The following is a 15,787-nucleotide window of genomic DNA, read 5'->3' on the forward strand; positions in this document are numbered from 1 at the left end:
TTCATACTGTTTTAGTGACATTTTTTGTGTCCCTCGTTGTTCTCTCGTCTATGGTTAGTATCTTCTCCTTGCCCCTAGTTTTTATTTCCTGTATTTTATGAAGAAAGTTTGATAATGTATATTTAAGGAAATTTAGACTCCAGTATTTCGTCCTTCATATTTTAATACTGATATGTTAAGAGTTAAATTTGAAAAAAAAATATAAATGACACCAAAAAGTGTATGTACGTCAATCAACCTTATATAAGTATTGTTAAATACTTTTTCACATATTCTCCGTGACATATATGGAAAAGGTTCATTTTAAAATACCTGTCTACAGACATCGACTTTTATGAGATCACTCTGGTATTTTCGTTGCGTAGTTATCTGTCAGTCGCTTCTGATACTTTGGTATCTGATAGAACCAGGGCTGATCAATGAGTTTGCTAAATGAGGTAAGCAGATATAAGCCGTACCTTTTATCTCTGTTCAGTCTCTTGTTTTTTACACTTTAAGAATGTAAAAAGTTATAAAGAAAATCTGCCTTATTTTGTTTCGCCATCTTGAATTGATCGTTCGATAAACAAAATTACAGTGCAAAGTTTGCGGCAATCGATCCTGTTATAGTGCAAAAGAAAACAACATACTTAAAACAATCCAATACCTTCTTAAAATGCGTTGAAAAAAAATGTTTATGAAATGCATGTTAGGATAGTGACCGCCTTGGTATTATTCAATCTAGGAGAAGATTTAGTAATAAAACTAGAATCAATTTCCAAGATATGGAGGCTGGGCAGCACCGCCTGACTTAAGATTGAAATATTTACAGTTGGAAAACTAGCATGTAATTGTTTAGTGAACATCGTCTTTTAAGTATTTTTTCTTTTTCTATCTCAAATCCATATATACATTTAAACAATAAACTCTGATTATTATTTACACCCAAAACAAAGAACTCTGATCATTATATACACCCAAAACAAACACACATCACTTATTTACCACTTATACGAAATATCTTTACACGTATACATCTTTTATAAGAAACAATACTAGACAAGCTCTAAACAACTTATGATCAAACAAAACAATAAAATCACCACAAAAATGAAGAAACAAAATGAATATTTTTACAACATTAAGATACAGTATATACCACAAACATTCAACCTACAAAAATTAATCAGCATCAACTTCAAAAACAAAGCATCAACGAATATAATCTTGACCAGAAAAAATCACTCCAAACATTCAATCAATATCAACCAAGTATATCTTACCAAACATAAAGAAATCAACAACTAACTAAAATACAACAAACAACAACTAATTACAACCAATGAACACTAATCAATTAAGATCACCACAATTAAACAACAAGTCAACAAAACTCCCTTCAAAACAACACATCCACTTCTCAACAAAAAAAAAAATAAATAAAAAAAAATAAACGCTTCACCCTATAAGTTTGCCTTTCCTAACTGATGTAAAATCTCTCCCAAAACTACATGTAGACAAATTTTATATGCACAGCAACTGGTTTAAACATTATATTTATACTACACCGCAAACAATGTATTGCTCTAGAAAGAAATTCACTCGTAAAAAAAATACAGTGCAACTGTACGATTATTCTGATAATGCATTTCTCATAATTTATTCTGTATATGAGGAACAGTTAGATAGTGGAACATCCCTCACCCTTCATCCCTTCCCTATAGCTCCGGATTGAGCAGTAACAATTTTCAATACTTAAAATGGCTTGAATCATTTGTTCTGAATGTCCCGCTTTTTTACAGTTGCCACACCATGACATATTTCATACGCAAGTAATTTATATGCATTTCATTAAGACGTCACGTATGAACGAGAGAAAAAAACGAGTATGATGATTTCATAGCATTGAATTATAATTATTGTTTGGGACTTAACTGATTATGAGGCGGAAGTCAGAGCTGTACAGATATCTTTTAGAACTTGCATTTGTTTGAATCAGCTTAGTTATTTCGATTCAATTAATAGAAATATGCAGAGGATTAACCCTACTTGCAAGCTATAAAAAGTTTTCCGATTATCGCCCATGTTTACACAATGTGTAAGCGAAAAGTAACGAGGAAGTAATATAGCTTTATTTTGTAATGATTTCTTCTTACTTAAATGTGTGGTAAGTACAACTTTACTTTGCTTTTAGGAATTTCAAAATGAAAAAAATGTGGTTATTAAAGCATGATCAAAAACTATTGTTTTGTTTCGATTCTGTATATCTTACAATGATACGACTAAAATACATTTAATTATTAATTTATGGATTACATGGTTCTTACCGATTAAATGTCATTAAAGGATTTACTGCCATAAGAAAACAGAGTGACTTGGTTTAAACATATTTTTATTCAAGGTAATATATACATGCTAATAATTTACAATATAAGCACTTTGTTACAAATACAATGTATGCACTAACAACATACTAAGATAATCGTGAATTCGTCAATTTAAAAACATTTATCTTTCAAAAGGATAAAAGCTATATTTGGTAAGGTTATTGTGATACATGTGGTAAGTACAATTAAATAATGTTATAATATTTGCTTTCAGTATTTTTTTACTACATGTTTGGGAATTTGTGCTGATATACTCACAAAACAAATCCTCCAGGTATGATTACGCGCTGACATATTAAATAAATAATGCACGTTTACAACGTCAACTTTCATCATGTTCATTAACAATTGTGATGTTTAATTGATTTAAATGCAATGCTGCTGACAACTAATTATTTTTCAAATGAATAAAATAAAGTAATTCTGAAGTTTTGCTATTGGTTAAAACATTTAAAGACTAATAGACACCATGATACATGTCTGGTTGCTTGCTATATGAATCGTTTTAACGAAATCAATTGTTTATGTATGCACTCAATGACATGTTTCTTGTTTGTTATATATGAATCGTGAATTTTTGTGTATCCAAGTAATAACATCCTATACAAGTGTGTATCTCTAACATCTTTAAATAGAATGTAAAAGCATATCGTCACCTTAGTGCAGTAACGGATTAACTCCCTATACAATTCAATAAGTGATAATCCGTTATTGCACTTTGGTGATGAATTTCATTAGAATGATATTACTTTATAATATATTTAACATTTTCACATGTACTTTAGAACAATTGTCAAACAAAAAACGAATGCAACATATTCTTTCTTATATTTGTCCAGTTCTTAAGTCCCCTATAAAATGATTACATGCCTAAAGATGAATTATTTACTTGTATGTCATTTTTTAACTAAATAGCAAAGTTAGGAGCAGTTAAAGTAATAGACAGAATGCAAAGGAAGGACCTCCCAAATACACAACCTAAAGAAATAAGCAGACTTAAAGAATGCACCCACAAACTTTATAATGCAGCAGCAAGGTAATATACTGTACTCTTAAATAAATTTTGTTGCACTGAAGTTATTCGTATTCGATTTCACTACATGTTAGAACAGTGCATTTATGCAGTCATTTAAAAATCTGTGAAATGAGTATGCACGTACACACGTAGTATTCTTAACCAAAAAATAATATATTCTTTAATATTTAGGCAGACAAAAGAGACTCAAGAAGGTCATAGGCATTCAAATGATGTTAAATCTGACCAACTATGCATGGTATGACATATTTTAGCAACATACATTAAAACAACACGTGTAAACTTAAATATCAACAGTTGGTTGTATTGTTATGTTATGTTAATGCTTATAATCACGCTTAATGATGTTATGTTAATAAATATCCTTGCTAGTATGTTTATTAAAGTTGTTAAAAACCTGGTCAGATTCCAAAACTTTGTGTTGCTTCTGAGTTGCTTCTGATAGTTTGAACGTAAAAATAATTAATTTGAAGATCGAGACGTAATACCAAACCATGCTGCATACTTTAGAATGTTCAAACTCATCTTAAATTTATAATGAAGCAAGGCGATTGAAAATAGGTGATAATGTATGTGTCATGCAATTTAGTTTCTAAAACAAATAAGACAATACAAATATTGTTTAAATATCTAATATGTCCATCAAATATGTCCATTTCCTTCAGGGTTTTCAAAAACATGGTGATTTTATTGCTACATCTATTCATGATGAGTTTGTTAAACGAATATGCAAATTGGAGGACACGTTCGATGAAGAAAAGAAAGAATACGAGCTTAAGATCGAAAATCTGAGTGACCGCAATAATATTTTAGAAAATCATGTCAAGGAGTTAGAGAAGATATTGAATACAACTAATGCTCGGTATGTTCAAATGATATCACACAATGCTGTATTGTTTTTATTGTAACGGAATTATCTTGATGAAAAATAGTTAAGAAACAAATGTCCACAGAAAGCATAAGAATGCCATGATCTATCTAAACATTACTATGAGAATAAATAATATTAAACATTTTCCTTATTTTTTTATATATATATAGCACATGAATATTCAAAGGCACATTGCATTTTTTAAAATATAGTTAACACTTTAATCTACAGCTTTTGAACTTATTTCGTTGTGCGTCATTGATAAATTGCAACGAAGTCTAAACGTGAACGTCATATATTATCCTAAAAAAAGTTATTGTTCTCTTTCAAGAGATAAACTGGACATCACTGGATTTGAAAGACCTGAAACAGGAGAGGTAACGCATCAGGTAAACATATATCGAAGGAAATATTTCAGACACTTTTCAGTCTTTTGCGGCTTGCAACTATTTGTTAATCTACAGTAGTAGATTAGCATGACTGATTATAAAAGAACAATAACGGAGTTCCCGTATTTTCATCGGATGGGACATAAAGTATCTATAACGTAACTAAAAGCTAATGAATTAAAGTCCTAAAATCAACATGGCTTTCCGAGTCAAATTTTAACTAACTTAATCTTCCATATATCTCATTAGTTTTGTAAAATGACATGAAATTTCTTCATGAAAACAGTTGTTAATAAGACATAGAAAAAGGAATCAGAACAAGTTTGCATACGATAACAAAAATTTCAAAAGTAAGAAACGTTTTTTTTCTTCATGTGTTAGACTATTTATATACTATTTCTATACTATTGGGAAATAAAAACATTTGCATGGGTTAATGTTTGAACACGCTTTTATATTTAAGCAATTACTTACTTCTGACATGTCAACGCAAACGGAAGATTGTCCAAAATGTGCAGAATTAGACGACCAAAGATTCAGATTGGTAGAAAAGATAGAAAAGTTACAAATAGACAGGGATGGAATAGAAAACCATGCCAAGCAACTCAAAGCCGACAATGATGATCTCCGAATTCGGTACATTTCATTTTTAATTACTAACTTTCCAAATGCCCTCAAGTCTCCCTCAATGTTTTAGTAGGTGACATAGAGGTATATAAACGATTCGATTCATTTCATTTTTAATTAGTTTTCCTTTTTTAATTAGTAAATTTACGGGGAAAGAACAAATGTAACATATTAATATGATTCATTTTAGATTATAATTCTTAACACCATCAAACGGAACTTTATATCTGATCTGATTTTTGTCAAAATACAAATTCTACTAAAGTACCTTAATTAGAAACATTAGGTTATTAGAACAAACGCCCGAAGCACACATTCCTCGCTTATACACTCCTCGTTAAAATATAAAATGGTATATTTTCGAGGGCATATGAACTGTTTTATTACGTCAATGTACCTTGAATGAAATAAACAACTTTATTGTGAAGGTGATGAAATATATAATTATAAATTCCGCATCTTTCCCCACCCCCGGTCAAGACACGTTAAGAGTGATAAATCGGACAGTGTAAGGAATCAGTAGAAATACTTAATCAATACTTATGTAGAAAACAGTTTAAACAATTTGCTTTAAATATTTTCATTAATTTCACCAGGTTAAGTAAATTGGCAGGAGATAAGCTTACAGATAACAATCCTGTAATAACAGACCTGAGTGATAATAACAGACCTACCAAGCTTGGAGAGTTTTATAGTGAACTATATGACAATGAATGGACAGACGCATATGATGCATTGTTAAAGGCTGGATACACCGATGATGAGACAATTACGATCCTTAATCGCACATTAAAAGTAACATTTTATAGATAATACATGTATTTTCGGAATAGAATCAGCATTTAAGATAGTTGTATTACAGTTCATACTGTAATATGAACGGTATTTTCGATGGATTGATAAAAGATTTAATTTTTGTCATTTATTCACATGACTTTTTGTATGTCCGGAGTTGGGGTTATATATTAAGCTATTTTAGTAGGAGTATTCGACAGTATTTATTATATGATGTTTCAAAAATAAGTTGAATCAAATTGAACATTCAACAATATCAGTACAGATATGTTCGTCAATATTCAGTTTCCAATTTTACTAATCTATAGAGAACAATAAAACGATTAAATAGAACAAGCATTATATATTTTTTGTTAAGTATACCTTAAAATTATTTACTACAGTCCTCTCAGTTTTCAGGTATGTAGACTTATGATAAAGCATTACAATTTGATAATCTTAAAAAATTGTATTTTCAAAGCACGTGATGACGTATTGTGAAGCTAACGCAGACAAACTTGTAATGGGATTACCTGATACCATTAGCAAGTTGTTTGAAGAAAACGACAGTTCTTTTCTGAAGATGCATTCTTTCGGACCATGTCAAGCATATAACGTGTGTGATATATGGTCGCCTAAAGTCAACGTAAATGAAAAACGATCGGAGATCAAAAACCCTAAACAGGTATTGACTTAATTAAATCAAGTAACTTTTGAATAATTTTCTGAGATCTAAATTTCAGTCTGCAATGAGATTAGGATAAAATCTCTTCTTATAAAAGATATGTTTGAGCTCAACTTTTTTTTAATTTGAAAAGTGCATTAATTTTTCATTATAACAATGAACGAAAAACATTGGACTTGTATGCTAATTAAACTCTATTATAAATATAAGCATCAGTCAATCTTATAAAGTCATCAAAACATTGAGTTAAACACATATTTATATATAAACAAGGTAACCATAGAAGAAAATGCAACAGTTGATATAAGAGATACAGTCAAAAGATTCACAAAGGAGATATCAGCCGAAATTGTTCCACTTGTAAAGATGGTAAATACTACTATCTAAATAGCTCATACCTTTGATTTTCATGAATTTAAATTCAGAAATAATGTTAATTGATAAAGTGTAAGATGCATCACATAAGAAATACTGAGAGAGCAGATCTATATCAAATTATTCTTATCAACATGAAAATGCAGTGACATGTTAAAAAATGCAATGCAGTTTTTCACTTGCATGTGTTCATCATCTTACATAATTGTCTTTACAACTATACCAGTATACTATTCTTTAGTTTGTTTGTTTTGTTATTTACGCCGATTTTAAAACATTACTGGCCATAATTCGGCGGTCGGTCCACATAACCAGCCTCTCTGGATAAATAACTCGTAATAACGATTTGTTTGCAAATGACTGACTACTTATCCTACATGATTTATTAATTGTAAGTGGGAAACAAATCATCATCAGACATCATTGCCCGAGATAATTTGCAACGGTCGACCGACGATCGAATTAATCCGAAACTCTGTGGGAAGACAATATTCTTTAGACATGTACTAGAGCCAAATAAGTAATAAAGATGACTTCAAATAACTTCTTTTCTGTTTTCTAGGGGTATCTGAAAGCGACCAAATGGAATGATAATTGTATAGAAGATCTTAAACCTTTCATTTTAAAATGTATTTACCTCTGTTGGATGATGACAGTGCAATCCCCAAGAATGGTTTTTCACGGACATCCAACTGAAAGATCAGATGTGCCATTTGATAAAGGCTTGTATAAAGAATATATTACATCCGGGCCAGTGGTAAAATACGTCGTTTGGCCAGCGCTTCTTTTACAGAAAGATGGTCCTCTTGTCTGTAAGGGCGTTGCTGAAGGGATGCAACCTAAATCAGGAGAAATTTATGTATAACATTCTAACATACAAGAACATTTTATTTCCATGTATAAGGACATATTTTAGGTGCTAGGGGTCGTGAGTGATGTTGTACTTTTTCATTATCCCCCCTGTTCAGACTCAATCGAACTGAGTTTGCAATTTACATGTAATTTTGTTATGATTTATGATAAATTAATAATTAATAATAATATTTATGATAATATTTGGCAAATATTAGGAAGCATTTGTTTGACAAATTGTATAATGTGATTATGCAATAATTATCTTAATAAATTATAAATATTCTGTCAATTACACATTGTTCATTGGATATATTTTTCCATAAGAAACAATCAAGAACGATGTGCAATTTCACGAAGTGTGTATATTGTTTACACCCACTAGACCACCAATAGCAAGAGAACGTGACTGTTTACATAGCAATGAGATCTGTAAAATAACTTAAAAATCCATTTACAAAGAAAACAAATTTAATGTGTTTCATCAATGATTAAACGATATAAAAAGACAACAATTTATTGTCAAATATATACATATAAAATAAGTATGTTTGAGGTATTTAAAGCTCATCATGTTTTAGCCATACTTTGTTGTAGCATCTTATTAATATGATTTTTTAAATGTTCAGCACGTCAGGAGCAAAAGAACTTGATTGGTTTTTGAGGAATATATGATTTCTCAAATAAGCATGTGCTAAATAATCTGCTTTGCTAGGGACATTTATGCGATATATTTAGTGGCATACATAACAGACTTAATTTTTAAATCATATACCACTATACCATCATTCAATCGCCTAAATTTGTTTCAGACTGAAATATGAATACTTCTTAAATGAAGTTAAAGTTATTATATATCATTTTTTTTTTCAATCATTCGTGCTTTAAGGTCAGTATGTATCTAGTACCGAACATGGAAAGCATAATATTATATCAAATACAATCTATAAACATCAGTTCCACGAAGCTAATAAGGCAAATACACTTTGTGCATTTCAAACACATCAACGATTCTAAGCTGCAAAAGTCGTTGAGTTTACAAATACAAGAGTACTGATAACAAAAATGAAACATAAAATATTAAATATGTACGAGTATATATAGATATAGATATATATTTGATTAGAATTTCTCCTTACTGCTTATAAACTGACATATATAAATGCTACTGTGAATCTGTGATATTCTTTGTTAATAAACCAACGGTCATTAGTCATGCAACACTTTAAAAAAACTTAGAACATTTACACTTTTGATTATTAGCAAATTAATTTGTACAAATAATTAAGTACACTTACAAACTATAATATTAATCTTCAATGATTATGGCAGAGATATTCATTATGATAGAATTCATAGAATTATAGGAATCATGTATGACAAAAGTATTTTAAATTAGACATTTATATATCCCAAGCTTAAATTTTAGATAAATTTTTTTTTCGCACTTAGCCCAGTAACAAAAACCGCATTCAAGCTGATGAAAGGGGCATGCATTATAGATCTGACAGAGACGAGCTACGTAGGTCATATGTTACCATAAAATACTTGACTTTAGAGAAACAACAACTTCAACAACGAAATCAATACCTTGAGATGCGATGTAAAGATGTGCAAACTACCATTTCAAAGTTAAAGGGATGTGTAAGCGAGCTATCAAAGGTATTATTTATTCATTGTAATATGTTTGAAACTAGCTGACAAGATGTATATAACTAATATAAAAAAACACACACAAAAAAACAACAACAAAAAACAAAAACGAGCAAACAAAACCGCTAGTGTAAGAATCGTTAATATTCATTGAATTAATTTTAAAGTTTACATTATTATTATATTTGATGCAAATGTATCATACTTTGCTCTTATTTAAACAATTATTGCACTATACTTTTACTATATTGTTATTTAAATACAGGATACTTTTCACTTGTTGAATTCACATCACACTCTTGTATTTGTTAAATATTCGCAAATTCACGATTATTGTATCAACACTTACTAATTCTTAAGAACTGTACTTCATGATATTTGCTTCAAAAAAGAGGAATGAATTCATGGGACCTTTATTCTTAGCTAAACAAGAGGGTTAATCGAGATTATAAACAATGAAAAGCAAACACAAAGAGAAAATCTAACTCGTAGACACGAGATAACAAAAAGCAGAAAGAAGGAAAGCCGAGTAATAGATTACCAATGAAATGATTAGAGTTACATGTAACCAATCAAATGATAAGAGCTAACTCGTGGTCACGAGGTTACTATTTGTTCTTTTTTTGTAATATAAAGTTGCCACGAGATAATGTAAATAATTCAATAAGTATCTTTGTACATCTGTATATCTGTCCTATATTATAATGGAAATGAATACAATTCTTTACATGTTAATCACGATTACTTAATCTTAACAGTTATAAAGCTGTTTTCTTTATTTTGTTTCCGGAATAGGAACCAAAGAGTCCATTTGGCTTCAAAACATTCGGCAAATGAGGACAAAATGTCAAAAAGCAAATTAAGCATACCATTCATCTGCTTTAGTCAGGAAATGTAGTGTCAATTTCTTATATTATGAATATCAAGTGACAAGTTGACCACTACTTGCACGTAATTACTTCAAACGGTTTAAGAATTTTGTTTTCATATCACTGTGCAATTATTTCCTTAATATCAAAAACACTTATCTTAAACTTCCAGTAAAAAGGCATCTCTCTGTCAAATGATTCATCTAAGCATTAAGATGTGTAATGGTTTGTCTACATCGTTCAAGTAGTATTTTCTCATAGCTTCTGTGGTTGAGTTGTTGAGGCCCCAAAGGCAAAATAGTTTGGTCAACAACACAATTCGTTTCAATACTGCCTAAAGGCAGTTTCGCAGCTGATACATAATAGCCATGGTTCTACTCGCTTGTGCTCGTTTGTTCATATAATATTGAATAATGCAATTATACAGAGAAGTACACTAAGGGGTTTTGCGGGGATTTCGCATAAAAATAATCAACAAAAAACAAACAAACAAAAACAAATTTTGAAATTTCTCTTTTTTTGTCTACCTAAATAATACTAACAGCTACAGCCATTGCTAAGGCGCATAGGAGAGGATGTTCCTATCAAGATCTCATATCAACAAAGTCAGTCAAACGAATCTGTAATTTTAACATATAACATTTTGTTATCCACACAAGAAAAACTGTGGTAATTATCAATAATTATTGATGATTACATTTTAACAGCAAATACCTCCTATATAATGTGTTCTGACAATCTTCAAAACCCAGCAGATATCCAGGGTTACAAAACTTCCTTTTGAAAACCCTTTAAGACAGTGTGTATAAAAGCACTTTGAAAGAGTCAAAATGGGACATAGGACTGTGATAAAACTTTACGAAATGTTTACTTGTTTTATACAGATAATTCTTTTATCTAACTTTTGATTTAAGAGTCCAATTAACGTTTGCCACAGTGCAATATACTCAATAGTCCATCATGCAATACCCTCATTCAACATTGACATTATTTAAACATGATTTATTAAAGCAAGAACATGACTATGAGCAGAAGATTCGAAAACAACAACAACTGTTGACAGACAAAGATGCTGAAGTGCTGTTCCTAAGGACGAATGTTGACAGTTTGAAAAAACTAAATAATTTAGTTGAAGAAGAAAGAAATGATCTCCGACTTCGGTAAAATTATGTTTATAAGTATAAAAAATAAATGATTTCATTCATTGTCAACTTTCACCAGGATAAAACATAGTTAAATATTTACTTCTGAATCCTAGCTGGAAGTCCTTTTAGATACTTTCCAATATGGTTTACAGGTTTGTTTTTCAGTTCATTGGAATTAATCTCTCCTGAATTATTTGAAAATTCATACGTGCTGTCTTATATAAAGAACATATATTTGAAACACCTTTTTGAAGTAGTGTTTGTCATTCATGGTTTACAATGACTATGCAAATGTACAGGTCATGCAAATGCTTTAATATAAAATTTGATTTTACGTTGCAATCAGAAGCTTCTTTAAAATAGCGTTAAAGTTAAATACCAATTCAAAATACTTATACTCAAGAAACTAATGATTTAATTTGCAAGGTTTGAATTTATTGGCTTAATCAAATCAAGTCTAGAACAATACCAATTTTGAAGGTTTCCGGAATTCTGTAAGATTTCCTTTTAATCTTAAATTGTCAAGCTAGTGTAAAAAAGTAGTCTTGTCATTAACAAATCGTATGATAAGATAAAATAAAAATGATAAAATTTCACAACTAATTTCTGCTTAACAATGAATATGTACAACTGTTAATTAAAATGCAACCACACAATTAATCACTTACATGTTGTGTAATATTTACATTATCCCCAAATATTTTGTATCATGCTATGAAATGGTTTTGTCAGTTAACAATAATACTTATTTCTATATTTAGACTTCAAGAAAATGAAAAAAATATGGTTATATCGGACGAGATCATCAAGGTTGATCATTTATACTCATAAACTTTTAACGGTCCTAAGGCATTTTATACTCAGTCTTACACATCAGCGGATGTTTCTAGATTCAATATTTTACCATTTTCATGTTTAAATGTTGAATTTTGATTAAGCCGGTGCTAGGGTGCATGGGCGGTTATTTGCACGTATCAGTACCGTCCATGATCCTGGTCCGTCTAACTAAGAGTTCAAGATTTTCAATTTTGTCGGTTTGTGCGTTCTTTAAGTACTCCGTTTTCCTCTAATTTAAAGAAAATAATATCGCCATTTATAAAAGGGACTTGTTTAACATTTTATATTTTGGTCATCTATAGGCTAAGTAAACTGACAGGAAAGAAACTTGAAGACAACAATCCAATTGCTGAATTAAGTGATCCAAACAGACCAACAAAACTTGGAGAATTTTACAGTGAATTATATGACAATGAATGGACAAATGCTCTTGATGTATTGCATCTAAACGGACATGATGAAGATATCGCTATAGAAACATTGAAGCTTACATTATTGGTATGGTCACTATGATGCGCATGACTTAGCTACAAAACTGTCGGTTTTTAGGGTACAAATACATTTGTTTTCAAGAAAAAAAAAATTAAATGGGTACCGTTTTGTAAGGGGATTGCTTGGGCATATACATGTATATTTATGGTGTCATATACAAATATATTGGTTTATATTGATTATTCAGTGTCATGTGAAGGAAATACACGATATCATGTAACGCTATCATGTCATGGTTTTGTCACAAAACACAAAAGTGCTGCAAATCTCTCACATTTTTATTTAGACATCGTATCATATACAAATTTGTTTCTATTTTAAACATTATATATCAAATTCCACCTAATAAAAACGTCCCTATGTTTTCAGAATATTTATAAATTTTGCGAGAACAAAGCTGGTATGGTTCTAAGGCAATCAACAGATGCAGTGAATTTACTTTTTGATGAGTATAAGCAGTCAATTGATTTAGCGGTATGGTTTTGCTTTCCAAATAAAGTATTATAATGCCATATATCGTATTAATAAATTTCATGGTTCTTTAGGCATGATATCTACATAATGCACTACCCCCACTTTGAAGAGTGTTAATAAAGGCTTGAATAACTGTCGAATGCAATGAAACTGAGGGGCTTGGGTTCAAGCCCCATAAAGGTCAACCATATTTTTCTATCTTTCTTTCTTTTAATATTTTATGTATATCTCAGATCCCTAGTGAGAAGAAAAAAGTGTTTTATTTTAAGAATATGATTATTATAGGTATTTATTGGCTAAAAATGCAAAATTAAATTACAAATATGGTACCTGATATCTTCAAAGTCTAATAAAATAAAAACTATATGGTAAAGGTTATTTATATTTGACAAAATTAACCAATATACTTTTAAGAAAATGTATGAAAACTTTGAAAAAAAAAACCCTTTGGTAAATTTTAAAACAGCCCCGCCTTTGGTTAATTTTAGGAAAGTTTTAAATTTGGCTCTCTAAGTAGGAAAATAGTCAAACAAGAGTAAAAAACTGGTGGGGTAGGGTGACATTTTTGTACGTATTTTTTTGTAGAAACAAGCCTTTGGCGAGCATAATATCGTTTTATTGGACGAGTTGAATAGATTCAGCAAGCATTAAATCTACACGAATATAATATTCTATTTATCACATATTGAATAAATGATAATTAAACCAGTACGGTTGTCGTGGCTGTAGTTAACGCTAACATAAATGCACTACTTTTGTGATTAATAAAGATAAAAAAATAAAATTGAAAAATAAATGAATATTAAAGATATGTTTTTGTCCTTTTATGGAATATTTGCTTTGAACCAACAATATTGCTAATGCATGAAATTAACGTTTTTATCAGTTTTAGGTTCTTATAAAAATATTACAAAATACTTAAAAGTATTATTCATTGTGATTAAAACAGTACTGAAATATGATATTTTTCTAATTTTTAGGTACCTTCCTATTTGACAGTTCGAGAACAAAATGTAAGATATTTTGTTATAAGTCAGTGTCGTTTGTGGTATAAGTATATATATCTAAATTAGACGGTGCTAGATTAGCATGCTTGCTATTTGCAATTGCAGTTCATGTAAAGCCCCAATTAAACAGAAGACACTAGATCCCTAAATACGCCAACACACTGGTACAATTTTTATTTTGAAACATCCGCAGAAGTTTTCATATGGCAGTTTTCAAACTGTGCGTTAAACACATTTATATTGTCTTGCAGGACCAGTGCGATTTCAAAGTTTTATATGGATTATTTGAAAACAAAACTGTGTTTTATATAATAAATATATTCAATCAACAATACAAGAATTTACTTGCTTTTGAATTGCTTTTATACCTTAAAGACGGCATTTTCATTTGGAAATGTAGCGATAATTTAACAAAGGTGGAAAAGAGCAGAGTCTCGAATGCAATACATTCCAAATTAAAACGTTAAAATTACAAAATTGCTGTTCGACTTTATTGAGACGGTTCATGAGAGAAAAAATATTCAAATAGTGAAATGAAGTTCCCAAAAGGAGCCTTCTTAAGACTACCTATAGACTCGTGTAAATCATTTCTCTATGTATTTCAGGGTACTTTTCGTGCTTTCGTCTCATAGAAAACCTAAAAAAGATTTTTGAATTAAAATTTTAGTATCGCAAGCGGAAGTGCATTCTTCCCGAAATACAACTGCAGCAAAGGTGGAAGCCGAACATGCCTAAGGAGCAATCTTCCGTAGTTGTATCACAGATAAGGAAGGAGTCCTCGGCAAGCTCTGAAATGGTATTTTACGTTTTAAAAGTTATATTCCAATATTTAATATATACAGAGATTTGTCTGTTATCTTTAAAGAAATAATAAGATCGATAGTGATGTGTAGGTCTTTACCGTACCTAAAACAGGACATACATCAAAGGATGTACCTTAGATTTCTATTCCAGTTACAGTGCAAAATAAGTTTTACATGAACATTTATTAACCACAGAACACTTATACCGGCATTATAACTGAAAAAGAAAAGAAAAACAAAATCAGCAAGGAAGGGCGGTAATCACTGAACGCATCCCCTAACACAAGAGGCAAAGTTTGCAGATGCTTTGCTAACATTATGTTCAGTTGTGACTTTATCAAAGCTTTATCATTTTATCGTGATATATACGTTGGCATCCTTCATGGCAATTAGTTTAGATAAAATCCGAAGGAACATATAATTTGAATTTTAGGTTGGTCATAAAGATAAACTGAAAAACGAAGCTGAAAGTAAACTTATTCAACTGAAGAGAGGTAGCTGTATCGATGGTGCCGATTGTTCAAGAGGTATT

The 15,787-nt window shown here is 30.3% G+C and overlaps 1 protein-coding gene and 1 long non-coding RNA gene across 3 annotated transcripts; both read left to right on the forward strand.

Moving 5' to 3' along the window:
* Positions 1–2,736: 2,736 nt before the first annotated feature.
* Positions 2,737–8,182, forward strand: LOC132755035 (uncharacterized). 2 transcript variants are annotated; one of them, XM_060745821.1, is made up of 9 exons: positions 2,737–3,402; positions 3,574–3,640; positions 4,068–4,264; positions 4,605–4,662; positions 5,126–5,298; positions 5,886–6,084; positions 6,545–6,748; positions 7,022–7,117; positions 7,686–8,182. In XM_060745821.1, exons 1-9 carry the CDS (start codon positions 3,314–3,316, stop codon positions 7,986–7,988), a joined length of 1,386 nt encoding a protein of 461 aa, XP_060601804.1. In that variant the 5' UTR covers positions 2,737–3,313; the 3' UTR covers positions 7,989–8,182. The 2 variants fall into 2 exon arrangements, with proteins under 2 accessions (XP_060601804.1, XP_060601813.1); XM_060745830.1 differs by having other exon boundaries at positions 4,605–4,650.
* Positions 8,183–9,348: 1,166 nt separating this feature from the next.
* Positions 9,349–14,630, forward strand: LOC132755048 (uncharacterized). Its single transcript, XR_009629160.1, has 4 exons — positions 9,349–9,637; positions 11,509–12,977; positions 13,341–13,445; positions 14,426–14,630. It is a non-coding gene; the product is annotated as an uncharacterized LOC132755048 (long non-coding RNA).
* The last annotated feature ends 1,157 nt before the right edge of the window (positions 14,631–15,787 follow it).

The sequence above is a fragment of the Ruditapes philippinarum genome, unplaced genomic scaffold, assembly GCF_026571515.1.
Source record: "Ruditapes philippinarum isolate M1 unplaced genomic scaffold, ASM2657151v2 ctg5832_1_1_1_1, whole genome shotgun sequence".
Classification (NCBI taxonomy): Eukaryota; Metazoa; Mollusca; class Bivalvia; order Venerida; family Veneridae; genus Ruditapes; species Ruditapes philippinarum.

What these genes read in the sequence shown, in the direction of transcription:
- LOC132755035 (XM_060745821.1), top strand. Translation starts at nt 3,314, where the DNA reads ATGCAAAGGAAGGACCTCCCAAATACACAACCTAAAGAAATAAGCAGA. An exon ending in CTTTATAATGCAGCAGCAAG is followed by an intron (nt 3,403 to 3,573) that starts GTAATATACTGT and finishes TTTAATATTTAG; the next exon opens with GCAGACAAAAGAGACTCAAG. An exon ending in TTGAATACAACTAATGCTCG is followed by an intron (nt 4,265 to 4,604) that starts GTATGTTCAAAT and finishes TTCTCTTTCAAG; the next exon opens with AGATAAACTGGACATCACTG.